The sequence below is a fragment of the Punica granatum genome, chromosome 2 (genome assembly GCF_007655135.1).
Source record: "Punica granatum isolate Tunisia-2019 chromosome 2, ASM765513v2, whole genome shotgun sequence".
NCBI lineage: Eukaryota > Viridiplantae > Streptophyta > Magnoliopsida > Myrtales > Lythraceae > Punica > Punica granatum.
In genome coordinates this window covers 28,315,139-28,333,738 of record NC_045128.1, presented here as the reverse complement: position 1 = coordinate 28,333,738, position 18,600 = coordinate 28,315,139, and the positions used below count along the sequence as shown (strand labels likewise).

The window sequence follows — 18,600 nt, the reverse complement described above, 5'->3', positions numbered from 1 at the left end:
CGAATGGAAGGACCAATTCGTTCTAACGTTTGAAACATTCGGACCAATTAGTACACATAATATATTTCAGGGACAAATTTGCCGTGAGGTGTATAATTCAGGGACCAAATTGTCAATTTTGTCAAATTAAAAAATATAGTCGTTTGCTGCTGAACAGAGCATTTGGGAGCGGCGCCCATTTACCGTCCAACTCCAATGGAAGTCCCTGGGCCCGCGGGGGATTTCCCTACTAAATAGGGGCCCACGAGTCGGGACCCCATTGGAGATGCTTTTAGAATCTTGAGAGTACTACAGATCGATCTGCGAAAGGCGTCCGCTGTCTTGTTTTCCATTTCGAAAGCCAAACCACCAAGAAGTGTTTTTGGTACAATTGCTTCTCTCGAACCGAAGCGAAAATATTGAGAAGCCAATGTTATACTGCTATTTTACGATGTGCATCTATTGGAAAAAGAAATTAAAAATATAGGGGTTAAAAGAGATTATAAAAGATGGGGCACGAAAAGTATAAAAGATTTAGAAAAATCCTTAGTAACATTCATAAGCCTCTTTCATAATTACATACAAGAACCATACTCATGCGCGGTGTTACGCAGTAAACATTTTTATAGTTTTAAGCTGTGATAATTATTTTTCCATAAAAATTAAAATATTATTGTTTATTAGAAACATCAATCAATGAAAATCGAACCATACTCATGAGCTGTGTTACTTAGTAAACATTTCTATAATTTTAAGATGTGATAATATTTTTCCTTAAAAACTAAAATATTATTGTTTATTAGAAACCTCAATCAATGAATATCAATTAAGAGATAATGGTGCATGTAGAGAGAAGTGAGAGGATAACGTGAGGAGAGAGAGAATAAGAGAAAGGGAGAGAAAGAGATTAAGGGAAGTGCGTAGTTGGTGGTTAAATAAATTATTTAAAATTTTATGTAATATATAATTACAAAACGAAAAGTAAGATTAATGTTGTCACTTCAATCTTCAAACCCTCATCTTCTCGTGATTCAAACTTTCATATACCTCATGAAATTAATTAAGCACTTTCATTTACTACATAATTGACATTTATTAACCCATTGCATTAATTAAACCACCACATTAATTGAACCATTAAAATTCTCAAAAAAAAAAAGGTAACATAATTGTAATATATTACATGCACAATATATTAAAATAATTATCTAATAATGTATTATATGTAAATTATATAATCGAATAATAATCCCATGAAATGCGTCGATGAGGCGCCATTTATTAATTAATCTCTAACTTACGCATGATGTAATGGATATTAATTTTTTAATAATTATTTACAAAGGGCATTTTGAAGAGAATGAAAATTAGACATACTTTCCTTCTCCCTTCATAAATTAATAAAACTTGTAAACTGTGATAAATATTTACAATAACAACTTAAATAAAAAAAGGAGTTGGGTGTAGGTCCATTAGATAGGGGAGGAGAAAGTTGATTTGGAAACTATTCAACAAAATTAATATTTTGTGGAAAATTTAATGGTAATAATGAATTAGAGTTAATGGGTAATGAATAATTTAAAAAACAAAAGTGAGACCAAAGAGTGAGTGTTTGGTTTTATAAAGTAGTAGATAACATTAATAAATAAATAAAACAAACAGATAGAAAGATAGATAGATAGATTATGTAAATAATAAAATTTTCTCAAAAACGTTTTATTGTATTGATATCTTATCTTAAGATATTTATTTAATTTAAAAAGCTCAAAAGTTTGGGATTAATTAAATATTTTGTAAACAACAGCAACTCATTAGAAAATAATATTATGTTTTATCTAGATCATGTCATAAAATATTTAAAACATTGGGATTCACTAAAAATTACAATAGAGAAACTAAAATAATCATTATATAGAGAAAATCTGATTGGGTAAACCAGGCATTCAAGACTATCAAGCCAAGCCGCCTCAACTCTACTTTCTTACATTTATATATACTAGTGAATCTATACGTGCGTTGCAAGTGAAAAGTTTCTTGATAGAGGTGCAAATGCATGTTAATAAAATGTTAAGAAATATATAGAAAATTTAAATTTCATAAGAAAAACATAATTATATACAACTTGATTAATTATCATATTAATTGGATTACTGTAGCAAACCAATAAATATAAGTTACTTAATCAATCTGTAAAATCAATTGATAATTTATTATTTAAATAGAGCACAATGTATGTTACCAAAACTAAAAATAATTAATTTAATTCTGAGTAAAATTACATATAAAATATTTCAAAAATTACTTCTTGTACCGTTAGTTAGTAACTATATTTTGCACTTTCGTATGTGCAAGCGATTACTTGGATTGAAAAATCGTGATGCGACATTGCTCACGAACAAAAGTTTTTTACTACAAAAACTAATAAGGCGTAGGTCTACGTCATCTGAGAATTGACATAGTTAATTAGAAAAGCCCTATACAGAAAAGATCAAAGGGTATGTTCTTGTCAATATTAAGAAATACGATGGCACACTTTTAACTAATATAATATAATATAATATATTTTGGTAAGGACTAATATTGAAATAATGATACAAATATTTAATAAAATTAAAGAAAATTCCACCATATAATTGGTTTTTAAAAACAACTAATATTCAATATCTATTATATATATATTTAAAGTAGATTCCGATTGATGACAGAGCTCCGTTCCATCGCGAGAGCTCACCGTTGGCCTTTCCCTCAGCTCGTGGTGCAAAGTCCTTTCTTGTTCCCTGTTCATTTATTATATTCTCGATATCAAGAACAATTAAATAAAGAAATAAAAGAAATGAGAGAAAATAAATTATTTATAGAATGAAAAAATATAAAAACTATCTATTATATATAATCACATATTTCCAATGCTTATAAATTCAATGAGACCTAGAGAGGAGAGTTGATGAGGTGTATATATACATACATATATATAGGTAATATGCAAAATTCACACCTATTATATATATTTAAAGTAGATTCCGATTGATGATAGAGCTCCGTTAGATCGCGAGAGCTCACCGTTGGCCTTCTCCTTTGCTCATGTGCAACATCTTTCATGTCTCTTGTTCATTTATCATATTGTCGATATCAATAACGATTGAATAAAACAATAAAAGAAATGAGAGAAAAAAATTATTTATAGAATTAAAAGAATTTTAAAAAATATCTACCGTATATAATCACATATTTTCAATGCTTATAAATTCAATGAGACCGGGAGAGAAGAGTTGATGAGGTGTAAATAAACATATGTATATATACGTAATATGCAAAATTCACATAATAATCATACAACAAAAAATTCGCAAAATAGTCTATAATGGTTTTCCGGCATAAATAATTCTTATAATAAAATTCACATAAACATTAACAAAAATTCGCTACTTTTGTCCCCTTTGGCCAGCCAGATTGCTCAACTTCCATATCCATGGACATTTCCTTTGCCAGCCCTAACCATTAATGTGGATATGCAAAGATACTGAAGTAAAAAATAAAAGAAAAAAGAGGAATGCTATTCACCAAAACATAAAAAAGAAGAAGGAGAGCTAATATAATCGTTCATCTTTGACAAATAGTTGAACCTCCACACCACATATAAATGCAAAAACATGGGCATTAAAGCTAGTACCTCATTGATACCATATATGTGGAACATTAGAGTAATAGTAATAAACCAAATGGTATCAGAGCCATTTTAATGATGCATGCATAAATTCTCTATTCATGCTTTAAAATTGAGGCATTGCACCGGCTTATCCAAAAAGGAAATAAAAATAAAATTGAGGCGATGTATAATCCAACTCTATTTTCTTGGTCTCACTCAGTAATGGTCTTGATAGACCCATCAATAGTATGGGACTCGCAGTTACAAGAAAAATCCATTTCGATAATTTGCTGGGCATTGAGGGAGAGAATTCTTTTATTTATTTATTTATTTATTTATTTATTATTATTATTATTATTATTATTATTTTCTTTTTCCTTTTTTTTTTTTATGTTGTGTGACTGTTGTGATTTAAATACCGTGCACAACCATATGATCCAATTCTACCAATATTTGGAAAATCTTTTGGGTATAAAAATATCACTTGAAAATATAATGATTTCCTAGGAGCATTTCCTTGAACAGTTATGTTTCACATACTTAAAAGTAGAAAGAACTCTGAGGCGCCTTCAACCCCAAGATTGAATGGTGTGATTAAAATTAGACAAAGTAACAGAGAATGTCACATTCACATTCTCTCAGTTGAGGAGATCCTTCTCAACTGAGAGAAAGGAACTTCTTACATCATAATCATTGTTGACCACCGTTTCTCTGATTTCTGACGAAGATTGTCTCGTTCATCCGCTTAAAGTACAGGAAGAAAGGGGACCAGAGAGAGGGCTTATCAGTTGACTCTGCTCTTTGCAGCGTTCAAATGGCTGGAAAGTGGAGGAGTAGAAGGGAAGAAGAAAAGGGGGCAATACCTACGTGAATTGGTTCAAGCAGTTTGACTCTTATTCCGCTTAAATAAGGTCTTTGTTCAAGTCCTTGTGAATACAGAAAATTCATACTGAGAGAGCTTTACCTTTTCGTGGGCCGATTCGGCTGATTGGATTAGTCGGAGCCTAATTGAGTTTCCAAATACAAAGGTTTGCACCGAAAAAAGGGGGGCAATAGGGTCTGATAGAAAAATTGGGAGATTAGTTAGGATATTGAAAATTTTAAATTTATCGAAAAGGATGCAATGGGTCGCCATAGCCTTAATCGAAGTTTGAAAAAACTGTAAGAAGCGCCATTTTTTTTTTGACGTATAGATATAGATCAGCGTGGTAATTAAAAAGAAAAAGGAATTGAAATAGCCAAATAGGTTACTTTACAAAGAAAAAATTAGGAACAAATGAGTTTATATATATATATATATATATATCCCCCGAGTGAGGAGTAGATGGGCAAAACCACAACCAGACAGGGCACGAGGTTGGAAATTTTCCGACCTGTTGACAATATCATTGTTTGAGTCATAAGAATCAACAGTAAACATCAGAATAAAATCTGCATCTCTGCTCCTCGAGTATCTTTCAAAGTTTATACTAACAATTTCGCTAATTATCTCGACCAAAGTATTGATAAAGTTGATCGACATTAGTCATTAGAGGTAACAAGAATATCTAAGTTTACAGAAGACATTCTACTAAACGCAGATGTAATGGAATTAATGATTCCCATGGATCATGCAAGAAGTTGTGTCTATATGGAAGACAGTCCATATGGTCAAGCAGCCAGGCTGTTTCTCATATGCGCCGGTGCTCCGCCTCAGTGGTGCTTTTGGCGTAGGCATGGTCTGAAAAGCTGCACATGTGCTGGTCGTCGTAAAAGGATGGTTGGACTTGTTGATACTGAACCACTGGAGAGATCGGGGTGGTACCACCGGAAATGTTGAAGCTCTAAATTGAACAGTCGTCCCAACCAATTAGTGGCGGCATCAGTGTAAGGTCTGATGGCAGGCTGTACCATTGGTTGAACAGCGGGCACTGGCTGAAACTCCGGTCTGATGGATTGTGTAAGGTCTTGAGTAGGTGCAGGTGGGACCAGACCTGGGTGAGGGGCAGCGGGTCCTCCGACAGATCGAAAGAGTTCCTCCTGAAGATGTGCATTGGGTGTGTTTGGCGGCATGGGCTGCATCTGAGTCTGACCACATATGTCGAAGCTCGGTGATGCGGTCGAAGAGGCGGCAAGTCGGTACTTGGAGAAAAATAGGTTCAGACGACCCTATTTTGAAGGAAACGGCCTCTGGAGCAAAACTCACTGCTTTGCTGTGATTTTTCGATATTCAAGGCAAATTCCATCGTTTAGGGCCTCAAACAGGCAATTTATGTTATTTAGGATGTTTTTATAATTTTAGGAAAGTTTATGTTTTTTTGTGCAATTTAAGCGTTTTTAAGACCTATTTAAGCTTTGTACAACCCTAGGGTTGAGACAGTTGAATTTCGGATTTATCAATAAAGTTGTGGAACTACCGTGCTCTTTCTTCTAATCTCGGATTTGTTTTCGAGTTTGTTGCCTATTCCTGGTATTCGTAGAATCAATAGGTGATATAAAGTTGTTGTCTAGTATTCGTGCGCGAATCAACAGATCGCAATTTAGGTTCCGTTGCGTCACTAGGCCTAGAGTCTGCTGGGCAGCCATCACGAGCATCTCATTAAGATGGCGTTCTGCCTGTCCAACAAACAACGATCACTTATCAACTAATTTATCCTCAAAACTTACAGCATAAACTCCATTTGGTTCAAAGTAAGGTATGCTAGATTTGCAATTAAACCCGAAGGTCGTGCATTTCTGTGCTATTATTCAAAGATCGGGTTAGCATTAAAAAAAAAGTGTAAAAATCAAAGGGGGAACCAACGCATCGATCCCCACTCCGCATGACCATGTCTGATTTGAATGGTTTGCGGCTCTTAATCGAAACCCCACCAAGATCTTAGAGGGCTATCACCCCATCCCTAGCCTAGAAGCAGAGTACTATCTCCGACGAGTTGCTTCAACCACGAGTGAAGGGACCTCAATCTCCTGCCTTGAAGTTTAATTCTTAGCTCGTTCCTAGTGGACTACCATGTCGATGGTACACTAAAGATCCTCTTTTGAAAGCCAGAGACAGCATCATATCCTCCTAAAGAGTTCCCATTTGACATCATATCTGGTCTCCCTTTTTCGTGGTATGGTTGATCTATGTCTGAGTCATAAGGCTTTGGAAATTTCTCCTATTTGACTTCCTTTTCCTTAAAAACAGTTATATGGAAGCGACAGTTAGTTTAGGTGAACGAAACAAAGCTAAAGAATCCTTCTTACAGTTTTTACACGACGGCATAATACCTTTTGCAAGTTGTTGGGGCTCATATAAACGCTAGCCTACCCCAACCAACAACTTTTAGCATATGATTTATCCTTTTTTGACTTTTCTATACATTAAATAAAGTTTCGGTCAGCTCCATGTGGGTTTGGTCATAGGTCTGATGTGGCTATGATGCATCCATTTGCTTTATGCATATGAATAAAGTATGGTTTCCCCCACCTTTTGCAAGCATTTAGAAATCCCCAGCAGCCCTGTAACTAAGTATTGAAGTTTAGGATTTTTCTTTTCTTTTCTTTTTAATTTTTTATTTTGGTGGAATTGAAGTTTAGGCTTTTAACCTTGAAGGATTTGATCATAGTAACTGTCACAGCTTGCTGCAGTATGAGTCTCCGAGTTCTCTTGGAAACGGGAAAATGGAATATCACTTGAGGACTCCTTTTCAGTTCTAAGCATCTACTGGATCAACATTTTTTGTGAAGGCTTCATCCCATAGTTTCTGGTCCTCGGCAAATGTTTTGTATGTACTCTGTGATGGAAAGAAATGGAAACAAAACAGACTCCGACATCATAAAGGATGGAAGTGAATATGCGAAGTTAAGGAGAAGAAAACACGCAATCCTCTTTCTCTTGACTCAACCTTATAGTCCTAGCGTCATCTCCACTTATCATCAATAACCTCTTTTTCTTTAGACAAAAAAGCAGCATCGTCCTACAAAAAAGTTGCCATTATATGCTCATCATGTCCGCTCCCCTTTTTTCTGTTGGTGATCCTTGTCCGAGTCACAAAGTTTCCCGATTCACCCGTCCGACTTCATTCTCTATAAATACACATTAAATCAAACCGATCCTCACAACTCAAGTTTCTGCCTCTCCCGTTCTCTCTTGGTGATTGATATCATATGCTTCTCTTCTAAAGGGCTTCTCCTACTGTTCTCCCATTTGAAGAAGCGGAGAGTCGGAGCGCAAGATAAGTCATCTGAAGCCATTCATTAATCGAATGAAGATGAGGAAACAATTCATGGAACAAGTGATCGGGGTTCCAGTGATCTCAGGATCCTTATTATTGACTGATTCTGATTCCATGCAATGTCGATCCAGTAAGCGTGGTGATCAATTGCAAAAGTTAGGAAAAGGTTCGATGCTTAAGAGGATGAACAAGCTCGGGAAGAAGGCTGATGTTTTTGCTCACAGTTTCCGAGATCATGGTAATTTATCATGAAACTTTGTTTGTTATGATACCTGATTATTATTCCTCTAAGAAATGACCATACTGATTAGCCTCTCAACCTTTACATGTTTCTAGTGAGGTCGAGTCCCAAGATATCAGAAACAGTGAAAGGGAAGCTGAGCTTGGGTGTTCGATTCCTTCTAGTGGGTGGAAGGGAGAAAGTTTTCAAGACACTGTTTAATGTCTCTGACAAAGAGACACTCCTAAAGGCTTCACACTGTTGCTTGTCGACTACAGCGGGTCCCATTGCCGGCCTCCTCTTCATCTCCACCCGGAACATAGCATTCTTCAGTCACAGATCCTTAAAGCTGTCCTGTCCGAATGGTGACACTGTCAAGGTGCATTACAAGGTAAAAAGGAAGCCTTTCCATGTTTTCAATTTTGCAAACCAACGGATGTGCTTTTGGTTCGACCTTATGACGTGATTGCCTTTTCCCTTTTCCGCAGGTGTTGATCCCACTATCAAAGATAGAGAGAGCAAACCAAAGCAAGAACGTCAAGAAGCCATCACAGAAGTACATACAGATAGTTACTGTAGACAACTTCGACTTCTGGTTCATGGGATTCCTGAATTTTCAGAAAACCTGGAAATATCTTCAGCAGGCACTCTTCCTCGAGCATAGATGTGATAAATAATGGTAGTTTTGTGCTTTAGGAAAAACTCTCATTTTCTTCTTTGTCCTAATTTCTTATGACATGTAAATTTGGAGAATATCAACATCTTTAGCCGGTTGACAAATTGCAAAGAACTTTGTTACCGAGAAATGTGAATCTGCTTTAAGTTTCATCAATGGTATGTCATCCTCGAAGAATATCTCCCCCAGCTGGAAAGGAATACATACACAATGCTGTGCTAAGGAAGCTTATCTGCAACTTAAATGAAACTTCAAACTGGCAGTTTTAGGCTTTTATTCTGTACTTTGATCGGCTCTGCGAGCTTTAGTCACCACCAAAAGATGATAAACTAAGGTCTGATGTTTCCTTATCATGTTCGAACATTTTCTAGAATTCCTTAGCAGCACTCCACCTCTTGGCTTCTCTGGTAATGAATCAGGGAAGCTGCCCTCTAAAGATACATTTTAATCAGGCTAGGGCGAAAAGAACTTATGATACAGAATGGACCAGAATGATCATTGAATGAATGAGCCAGAATGATAACTGAAGAACTCGCCCCTTCCAAGAATGGCAGGATGAGCAAATCTTCTGCATATTTTATCAATACTCAATGTAGTTTAGCGTGAAAATGGAAACCTAACCGACCCTGTCATGAGAAGGGCAGTGGAATCAGGAAAGGATTAGGAGCTTAGGTAATGTCCATCAGTTGTACACGAAGATTCATTTTCTAAAGTTCCAATTACATGTTCATGAGATATGCAGGGAGTGATTGCACTCCAATCAAGACCGAACATTTCTTTAACAGTGGAAAAGCTTGGGTTGGGCGAGACTCATAAAGGCTTCATGTTGCAACTTATCAACCACAGCAGGTACCATAGCGGGCCTCCTCCTCATCCCATGCGGGCCTCCTCTTCATCTTGATCCGAAATGTTGGGATATGCAGGCAGAGATCCAAAGTGTCTGCTATTTTAGTGGCGAATCCGTTACAAGGTAAGAGTCCACTTTTTTGTTCTACTTAAAAACTTACTTTTTGGTACACATCCAACAATCAATTTAAGGAAAGTAAATCTAAATGATCATTGCCATGCATGCTAAGAAGGAAGTTTCTATAATCTCGAAATTAGAGACTGCATCTCTAATTTCGCTAATTATCTCGACCAAAGTATTGATAAAGTTTACATTAGACATTCTACTAAACGCAGATGTAAAGGAATTAATGATTCCCATGGATCATGCAAGAAGTTGTGTCTATATGGAAGACAGTCCATATGGTCAAGCAGCCAGGCTGTTTCTCATGTGCGCTGGTGCTCCACCTCAGTGGTGCTTTTGGCATAGGCATGGTCTGAAAAGCTGCACATGTGCTGGTCGTAGTAAAAGGATGGCTGGACTTGTTGATACTGAACCACTGGAGATATCAGGGCGGTACCACCGGAAATGTTGAAGGTCTGAATTGAACAGTCGTCCCAACCAATTAGTGGCGGCATCAATGTAGTGGCACTGTGTCCAGGTGATGGGGCCATACCATTGGTTGAACAGTGGCCACTGGCTGAAACTCCGGTCTGATGGATTGTGTAAGGTCTTGAGTAGGTGCAGGTGGGACCAGACCTGGGTGAGGGGCAGCGGGTCCTTCGACAGATCTAAAGAGTTCCTCCCGAAGATGTGCATTGGGTGTGTTTGGCGGCATGGGCTGTATCTGAGTCTGACCACATACGTCGAAGCTCGGCCTGGAGTCTGCTGGGGCTGCCATGATGAGCATCTCATCAAGACGGTGTTGTGCCTGTCCAACATACAACGATCACTTATCAACTAATTTATCCTCAAAACTTACTGCATAAACTCCATTAGGTTCAAAGTAAGGTCTTGCAACGGCATAATTTCTGCTTTCATTATGATAATAATCAGTTGAAATTCTTTCTAATTAACGAACATCAATCATATTGTGCAAGAGATGGGGCCGTACCATTGGTAGAACAGTGGGCACTGGCTGAAACTCCGGTCTGATGGATTGTGTAAGCTCTTGAATAGGTGCAGGTGGGACCAGTGCCTGGTGTGTGATGGCGGGTCCTCCGACGGATCTGACGAGTGGGGCAGGTCCTCCAAACTGAAGAGCCGGGTGTGGGATGGCAGGCCTTACCATTGGTTGAACAGTGGGCACTGGCTGAAATTCCGGTCTGATGGATTGCGTAAGCTCTTGAATAGGCGCAGGTGGGACCAGAGCCGGGCATGTGATGGCCGGTCCTCTGGCAGATCTCAAGAGTTCCTCCCGAGGATATGCATTGGGTGTGTTTGGCGCCATGGGCTGCATCTGAGTATGTCCTCCACCTACATCGAAGCTCGGCCTGGAGAAAGCCGGAGCTGCCATCACGAGCATCTGATTAAGATGGTGTTGCACCTGTCCAAACAAACAGGATCACTTATTAACTAATTTATCCTCAAAACTGACAGCATAAACTCCATTTGGTTCAAAGTAAGGTCTTGCAACAGCATAATTTCTGCTTTCCATATAATAATAATCAGTTGGAATAATCTGTAACAAAGATTAATAGTATTGTGCCGGAGATGGGGCTGGACCATTGGTTGAGCAGTGGGCGATGGCTGAAACTCCTGCGTGATGGATTGTGTATGCGGTGTTGTATTGGCGCAGCTGAGACCAGAGGTGGGCGCGGGATGGCTGGTTCTCTGATGGATCTGTAGGGTTCCTCCTGAAGATGTGCAATTGGTTGTATTTGGCGCCATGTTCCAAGTGACAGGCGGAGCGGGCTGCATCTGATGAGTCTGAACACATGCACCGAAGCTCAGCCTAGGGACTGTTGGGAACCCCATCCCGGGCATCTGATGAAGATGGTGTTGCTCGTGCTTCTGTTCTGCATGGGACTGCACCACGGTGGGGGCTGCCCCTCGTTGGGATAGTTGGGACCGCTTCCGGGCTCTGAGGTTTTCCCAGATCAACTGCTTGAGTCTGACCTCGTCCTCCTTTTGAAGGATTGTGTCGTTGATGCTCTTCCTCTTCGTCTCTCCCTTTTGCTGTTGCCGTTTGTAGTACTTTTGGGCATGGCTTGCAAGTTCGCTTGTATTCTTATTTGTCAGGAAATACGTCGAAATTATCTCCCATTTCTTATTCTTCCATTTTTTTGCCAGGGTAGCAAAGTAGCGCAATCCCAGCAAGAATATCCTGCTTGTCAAGAATATTAATTTGTCACAAAGCACGGATCAATATATATATATATATATGTAATTGATGTATACCGAAGAATGGGCAACAAAATTGTCCATGGACTAATAGTAATAGATGCACATTTTTTATCCCGGTATATGAACTAGTAATTAATATCTAAGCTGTGCTTTTATGCCGATTCCTTGCAATAAAAGAGAATAAATATATAAAGAACGCTCGGGCAATATTAGAAGAAAATAGAAAATATCACTCCGTGACTTACGTACTTGTGATCATCCTCAGTCCAGGAGACCGTTTTCTTCCTCTCGGGCTTCTGGTCCACCAGATCGCCAACTGCTTCCTTCCTCTTTCGCTTCTGGCCCGCCTCACCTGAGGGTGGGATGATAGCTGACAGTCTGCGGTCTGCTTCTTCACCCTCGGTAACGGCTACTGGGATTGGTAATTCTTCGTCCAGAGAATGCCGCAGATCCTCCAGAGTCATGTCCTGAGTATTATTGTCGTGGTTTAAGCCATCCAGATAATCATAGAGAGACATGTGACCGGCGGCGACAGCACGTGCAGACTCGAACATCTGACTGATGCTTACTTCGATGTCGTTGTCCATATTTATGTGTTTCCAAGAAAAACTGTTAGCATTCGATCTCAATTATAATCTCAAGATGGAGTAGTCGGTCGAGAATGCTCGAGCGATCAATCGGTATGTATGATGATGGGGAGTGTGTGTGTATTGCGGGATCTCCATTGGGTTCAGGTGGTCGGTACGTTTATATATACAGTGTTAATTAGGATCCGTAAAGATCAAGATTATGAAATATTAATTTGAGGGAGAGGATATAGGGATACGGTGGAATATGACTGAGAAGAACATCACTAGCTAGATTTTCGGGAGATTCGATCCAATGGTGAATCTAAGGAGGATTAGGAGGATCCAAATCACAACTGGTGTTCTGCAGCAGAGATTAAGAGAATATAGGGAATGTGGATGAAATGAAAATTACGCCAAAATTGATAAGACACTGCACTTATCATACGACATATATATGAGATGGACTCGTTCCAGCTATACATAATATGAAGTGTCTGTCCATGAATTTTGTTTATTTGTTATTTTTATTGGCCAGAAAAGGACATCATCAAGTTCAATGAGAGAGAGTCTCTCACATAGATGGTTACAAGTTGTGAGACCTGATATTTATTTTTTAAAATATACCTAGGTACGCTTATACATACATATGCTTTCATATATATATATATATTATATACACGTTGCCAGAACACGAAGAAATAAAACAAAAAAGAAAGGGTAGAAAAGGGCCCACGTGGGCTCATCTGCCCCTGCAAATCCATTTCCACCGCCACACATTTCTTTCTTTTTTTAATTTTGTTCCGTTCCTTTCCTTTTGGCTCTGTTTTTGGGCGGGAGAAATTAAAGAGAAACAGAGAAGAACAGAGGGCGAGAGAGAGGAACAGAGAGAGAGAGAGAGAGAGAGAGAGAATAGGAGGAAGTGGGAGGAACCTGCAGAAGCAGAAGAAGTTCAGTACATGTCCATGAAGACCCGACCCTGCGATCACCTTTCCCCCTTCCAACCTCTCTTTCTCTGAGGTTTTGGCTATAGGTTTGAAGGTTAAGCGATTTGAGAAAGTTTTAAGGGATTTATTTTCATCTCAGATTTGAAATGAGGTAGATTTCTCCAAATTAATCAAGTTAGCCAATAGACTTAAATTTTTATGTTTTCCTTGCTTGAGCCTTGCCTTGTGTGAAATTAGTTAAATTTGATGAAGCTAGTGAATTTTATGAACTTGAATAGGTATATATGTGTTTGTGAATTACTTATAGTTCATCATGGTTGAGTTTGCTTAATTTTAGATTGTTGCACTTGATTTGATAGTTTTCCCGGGTTGGACAGGATTGGGTTTTTTTTTTCTTGCCTAGAAAAGTTTTGGGTTGAGCTACTTGCTTGCTGCCTTGGATTATTGTGATATAATGATGTATTTAATTTATACGATTGACTTTCTTATTATTGGTTTGTATGAATTAGTAGGTTTCTCTTCTAAGTGGGTTTGTTGCAAATTGATTAATTATGGCTTTGGCATGTTATTTCTTAAGTTTACATGAACATTTATTTTTAATTTCGCCCACTTAAGCTTAGTATAAGGTCTGGTTTACTGATTGGATAGTTAGGTTGAGGAAGTTGTTGGTTGTAATATGAAGGTTCAATTTATGGGAATTTCGCTAGCAGTGAAGAAGTTTATATCTTCGTGATTGTTAAGGATGATACGTTAATTAATCTTTTTGCATTAATGACTGATCCGATTAATGTTATGCATACATGCACCAACTAATTGATATGCTCTTCCATAGCTTAGACATGCCGTGGCAAGGAAGGAATATGTTTTAATGGTTTCTATTGTTGTTGGGCTATACCATATTGAGTTGTCTTGGTGAATGAATTGATGTTTCCTATTGAGTCCTATGGATGGTGATTCATTCTTTTAGCTGATTCCTTGCTAACCTTGGGTTGTTTGGGTGAAAATTATAAGATAAGGTTTGATGGTAAGTGTAATTGATCTCATGAGAGCGTTTAATTGGTGGTCAGGATAAAAGGTTTGATTAATATAGTGGTTCTACTCAAATAAGACTTTGAAGTCTTGAATTACTGTGGTGAAGATGATATGAATAGGAATATTTTAGCTTGATTTATTGCATATTAATAACAGTTGGAGCTAGTTAAGTCTCGAGGTTTTCGGGGCAATTAAGTCTGAATAAATTTTTTCATTTTAGGGTCAAATGCAATATTGTTTGCTATAAGGAATATATGAAGAAAAAGCTTAAATTTTATAATTGTTTTTCTTGTCATGCTTATGGCCTATAGAAGCTGAAGAGACTGAAATTGTGCGTTCTGATGGTTCGACTTCATTAAATATTTTGGCGAGTTTGGTGAATACTCTATTCCCTTATAAAATAATGTATTATATTTATATAAATTAATTAAGAAAAATATTGTGATAATTAGATATTAAGAAATCGATCTTATTATGTTGTGTGAATTGATTTGAGAAATATTGCACCTTCTATGTTTCATTTTAATTTGAGATATACAGTGTGATTGTATATGCTGATTGTGTATGAGATATGTGAGACCTGATATTTTTTACCAAACAGCACACGTGCACATACCCTGATATACTTATACACATACTTATATTATATACATGCTGCTGGAAGTTTAAAGGGGAAAAAAAAATTTTGGGGGTCACAGGGCCCCACGTGACCCCATTGCTCCCAAGTACCCCCACCGCCATTTTTTTTTCTCTTCTTTTGGATACTTCCAACCATTCTATTTCTTTGTCTTCTTTCATTGTTCTGCTTAGCAGAAAAAAAAAATCGAAGAAGAAACGGAGAAGAACAGGGGAGAGGAAAACGAAAAAAAATAAAATGGAGAAACAGAGGTTGAGAGAGAGAGGGGCGTTGAGAGTTCGAGATGACCAGCGAGCAAGAGAGAAGGAGAGGGGGAGGTTCGCATCCAAAGAAAGAAAACAGAAAGAGAGAGCCAGAGATTGTGATGGAAGATTGGATGGCAACTCGTAGCAGAGAGGGCGAAGTGTCGAGATAGCAAGGGAGAGCTCGACTTTGCTCGCTAGTTCGATTATCGTCCAATTTCAGGGATTTTCGTTACAGCCCCTGTTTTTCTCTCGACCAGCAGCAGAGCCCTCCTCAGAAGAGAGGACTCGGTAACATTTCTTACCCCTAATCTATATTGTTAACTCATGGACGGTTATGGGATGTTGTCCTATTGTTTTGGAGATGTTTTGCTTGGCTTTGATGACTGGAAATCATGTTGGAGTGCTGAGTCGATTAATTAGATGGTCCTTGGGGCAATTCAAGTTCGATTTAGATTGGATTGGATGATTGAGATTGGGTTTGAAGTAGAGCTGAATCATATGATGCCTCTTTGTTTAATTTAGGAGGTTTTAGCTCGATCTTGATAGTTTAATCTCGAGTTTAAGTTGCGGATTGAGTTCCATATCAGTCCCTTGTTCTCTTGATCAATTTCTGCTTGTTCAATTAGAAGTTGTGCTTGATGTATTAGCTGTATTATTATCTGATAATTACTTGGACGATTCGAGTATTTTGACACCCTTTTGGATTACTAAAGGAAGTGATTAAAGTGTTGGTTGAGTTGCCTATCAATCCTTTGTCCGACTTTTGATTATTCTACATGTTCATGACGACTTTATGTTACATTTAAAAGATGTGGCTAAATTGACTTATAAAAGGATGGAAGAACCAAGTAGATTTTGGTTAATTAACTAGTGATGGAGATAAGGTATACACCTAGTTAGGCTCGGTTCCAATTGAGCTTCGGGCATGTTTAATATATAGCTGACTTGGATTGTATTGTTTGTTATGGTATTATTCTATCTGTGAATTGTGTATATGTGATGGCACCTCTCATGATTGTTCATGACTTAATAAATTGTGTTTGTCAGCAGATAGGAGCCGACATTAGGAGATTTGGTTGCTATGATTTTAAGGAGCATGAAAAGCCGTTGATTTTTTTTTCTTATTTTTGATGGTTTGAGGTTCTTTTCACTGTGGGGATCATCTTACTAACTAAGCTTAGTGAAATAGCGTAATGGACCTTGGAATCAAGTTTTATTATTATACCAGTTCATATGAGACTGCTCTTGCAATCCCGTGAGAAGGCATATACTGGCTGTTTGGTTTGTACTTGTTGGAATTGGGTTTAAAATTTTTTTTATTAGAATTTTTTTTGGGTACAAGGTTCAAATACTTATGTCTTAATGCAATTATGTGAATAATTCATTCAGGCTAAAGATCAAAGATGCTATTTATGATTTAATTATTTGGGGAAAAGAATTATTGGTAAAAGATGTGTATTGAATGATATGAGTTTATGACATGCTTGTAAATTTGGGTTCCTCGTTATGTATTATTACTAGGGACTGAGGAAACTGCATACTGGCATTCAAGAGACTCGATTCTATGCACTATATCTCGGGAGTTCTGTGAGTACTTTATTCCATTGTGAAATGATATATATATATATATATATATATTATGTGAATACTCTATTATCTTGTAAAATGATATATTATAGTCATATAATTTATTTAAGAAGAATATAGTGATAGTTAGATTAATGAATCGGTCTTGCTATGTGGTGTGAAATGATTTGAGAGGTATTGCATTTTATGTTTATTTTGATTTGAGATATGCAGTGTGATTGTATATGTTGATTGTGTATGAGATATGTGATGATAATGTGGTACCATTGTAATGTGATTGAGATTGTGCTCGTGTATGATGATATATGAGGTGCGATGGCATGGTTGCAATTGTTTGTGCTTGTGATTGTTGTTTGATTATAGCCATGGGACCGCTGATCCGGCGGTTTATAAATAGGATGCCTAGACCGTTGATCCGGCGGGATACAAAAATGGACGTATAGACCGCTGATCCGGCGGGATATAAAATGGACGCCTAGACTATGATCCGGCGGGATACAAAAATGGACGCCTAGACCACTGATCTGGCGGGATACAAAAAGGGACGCCTAGACCGCTGATTCGGCGGGATATAAAATGGACGCATAGACCGTTGATCCGGCGGGATATAAAATGGACGCCTAGACCGCTGATCCGGCGGGATACAAAAATGGACGCCTAGACCGCTGATCCGGCGGGATATAAAATGGACGCCTAGACTCCTACTACCGGAGGATAATGGGTAGCCCCCGCTTATGAGAAATGAAATGAGGAATTTATGGATATGAGTGCGGGGTCACGGTACCGTCATAACTCTGTTGCGAGGAAATGCAACCCTATGGCTATATTGATTGGTTGTGTTGTTTACTGTTTATCTAGTATGATTGTTGGAGATGTGATGATTGTTGAGATGGTTGGAGATGTGATGACTGTTGAGACTGTCTACGGATGTTCTGTGAAAGTCGTGTGATTGCTAGAGTTTGATATGTCAGGTGGTTGTGTTGTGAAGTGGAATGTTAATGAATGGATATTTAATATTTATGGGCTATTGGATATTAGCGAAATGGTTGAAAGAGTTGTGTGTATTTGTTAGTAGGATTTAAATTTAGTTACCCTATTGAATAAAAATTATTATTTTTATAATATGTATAAAATATGTAGTATATCTGTGCGAGAGAGCGAATAGTTGGATTAGATGTGATTGTACTGTTTATTTGAATATTCGGTTGTTAGCAGTTAAATATTTATTTAATAAATAATTCATTTTGCTTTGGAATATAGTATTCACTGAGATGCAGCTCACACCCTGCATATATTTTTCCAGATAAGCTTCTAGCTGCGCGGAAGAAACACTTTTTGATATCGGGGATCAGCTCGGAGAACTAGGTAGGGACCTTAGCTATTTGATAGATATCCTTTTTGGTATAGAATGGATTTGAAAATGTTACGACCTGAAATTTTGTTTAGTTGTATTACTGATATGGGTGCGAAAAAGAAAATTTCTCTCTTTTGAGATGTATATACATATTAGAGCTTACCAGGTTGGTTTTATATTTTTGGGAATTTTATGGAAAGTTAGTTTTAGGTGAATAGTTATGTGGTAATGGATATCGAGGAAAGATAGGGAAAATCCAATTGAAATTTCGGCTCGTGACAAGATATGTGATGATAACATGCTGCCATTATAATGTGATTGGGATTGTGTTTGTGTGTGATGA

At 37.7% G+C, this 18,600-nt stretch overlaps 1 protein-coding gene and 1 long non-coding RNA gene across 3 annotated transcripts; both read left to right on the top strand.

Annotated features, from left to right (window-relative positions):
• The first annotated feature begins 7,696 nt into the window (after positions 1 to 7,696).
• LOC116194781 (GEM-like protein 4) lies at positions 7,697 to 9,068 on the top strand. The gene is made up of 3 exons (XM_031523666.1): positions 7,697 to 8,059; positions 8,158 to 8,432; positions 8,530 to 9,068. Exons 1-3 carry the CDS (start codon positions 7,852 to 7,854, stop codon positions 8,716 to 8,718), a joined length of 672 nt encoding a protein of 223 aa, XP_031379526.1. The 5' UTR covers positions 7,697 to 7,851; the 3' UTR covers positions 8,719 to 9,068.
• A 4,235-nt stretch (positions 9,069 to 13,303) lies between these two features.
• LOC116194609 lies at positions 13,304 to 18,600 on the top strand. Of its 2 annotated transcripts, XR_004154468.1 has the most exons (3): positions 13,304 to 13,553; positions 15,248 to 15,604; positions 18,207 to 18,600. It is a non-coding gene; the product is annotated as an uncharacterized LOC116194609 (long non-coding RNA). The 2 variants fall into 2 exon arrangements; XR_004154467.1 differs by having other exon boundaries at positions 13,310 to 15,604.

What these genes read in the sequence shown, in the direction of transcription:
- LOC116194781 (XM_031523666.1), top strand. Translation starts at nt 7,852, where the DNA reads ATGAAGATGAGGAAACAATTCATGGAACAAGTGATCGGGGTTCCAGTG. An exon ending in TCACAGTTTCCGAGATCATG is followed by an intron (nt 8,060 to 8,157) that starts GTAATTTATCAT and finishes ACATGTTTCTAG; the next exon opens with TGAGGTCGAGTCCCAAGATA. An exon ending in CTGTCAAGGTGCATTACAAG is followed by an intron (nt 8,433 to 8,529) that starts GTAAAAAGGAAG and finishes CCTTTTCCGCAG; the next exon opens with GTGTTGATCCCACTATCAAA.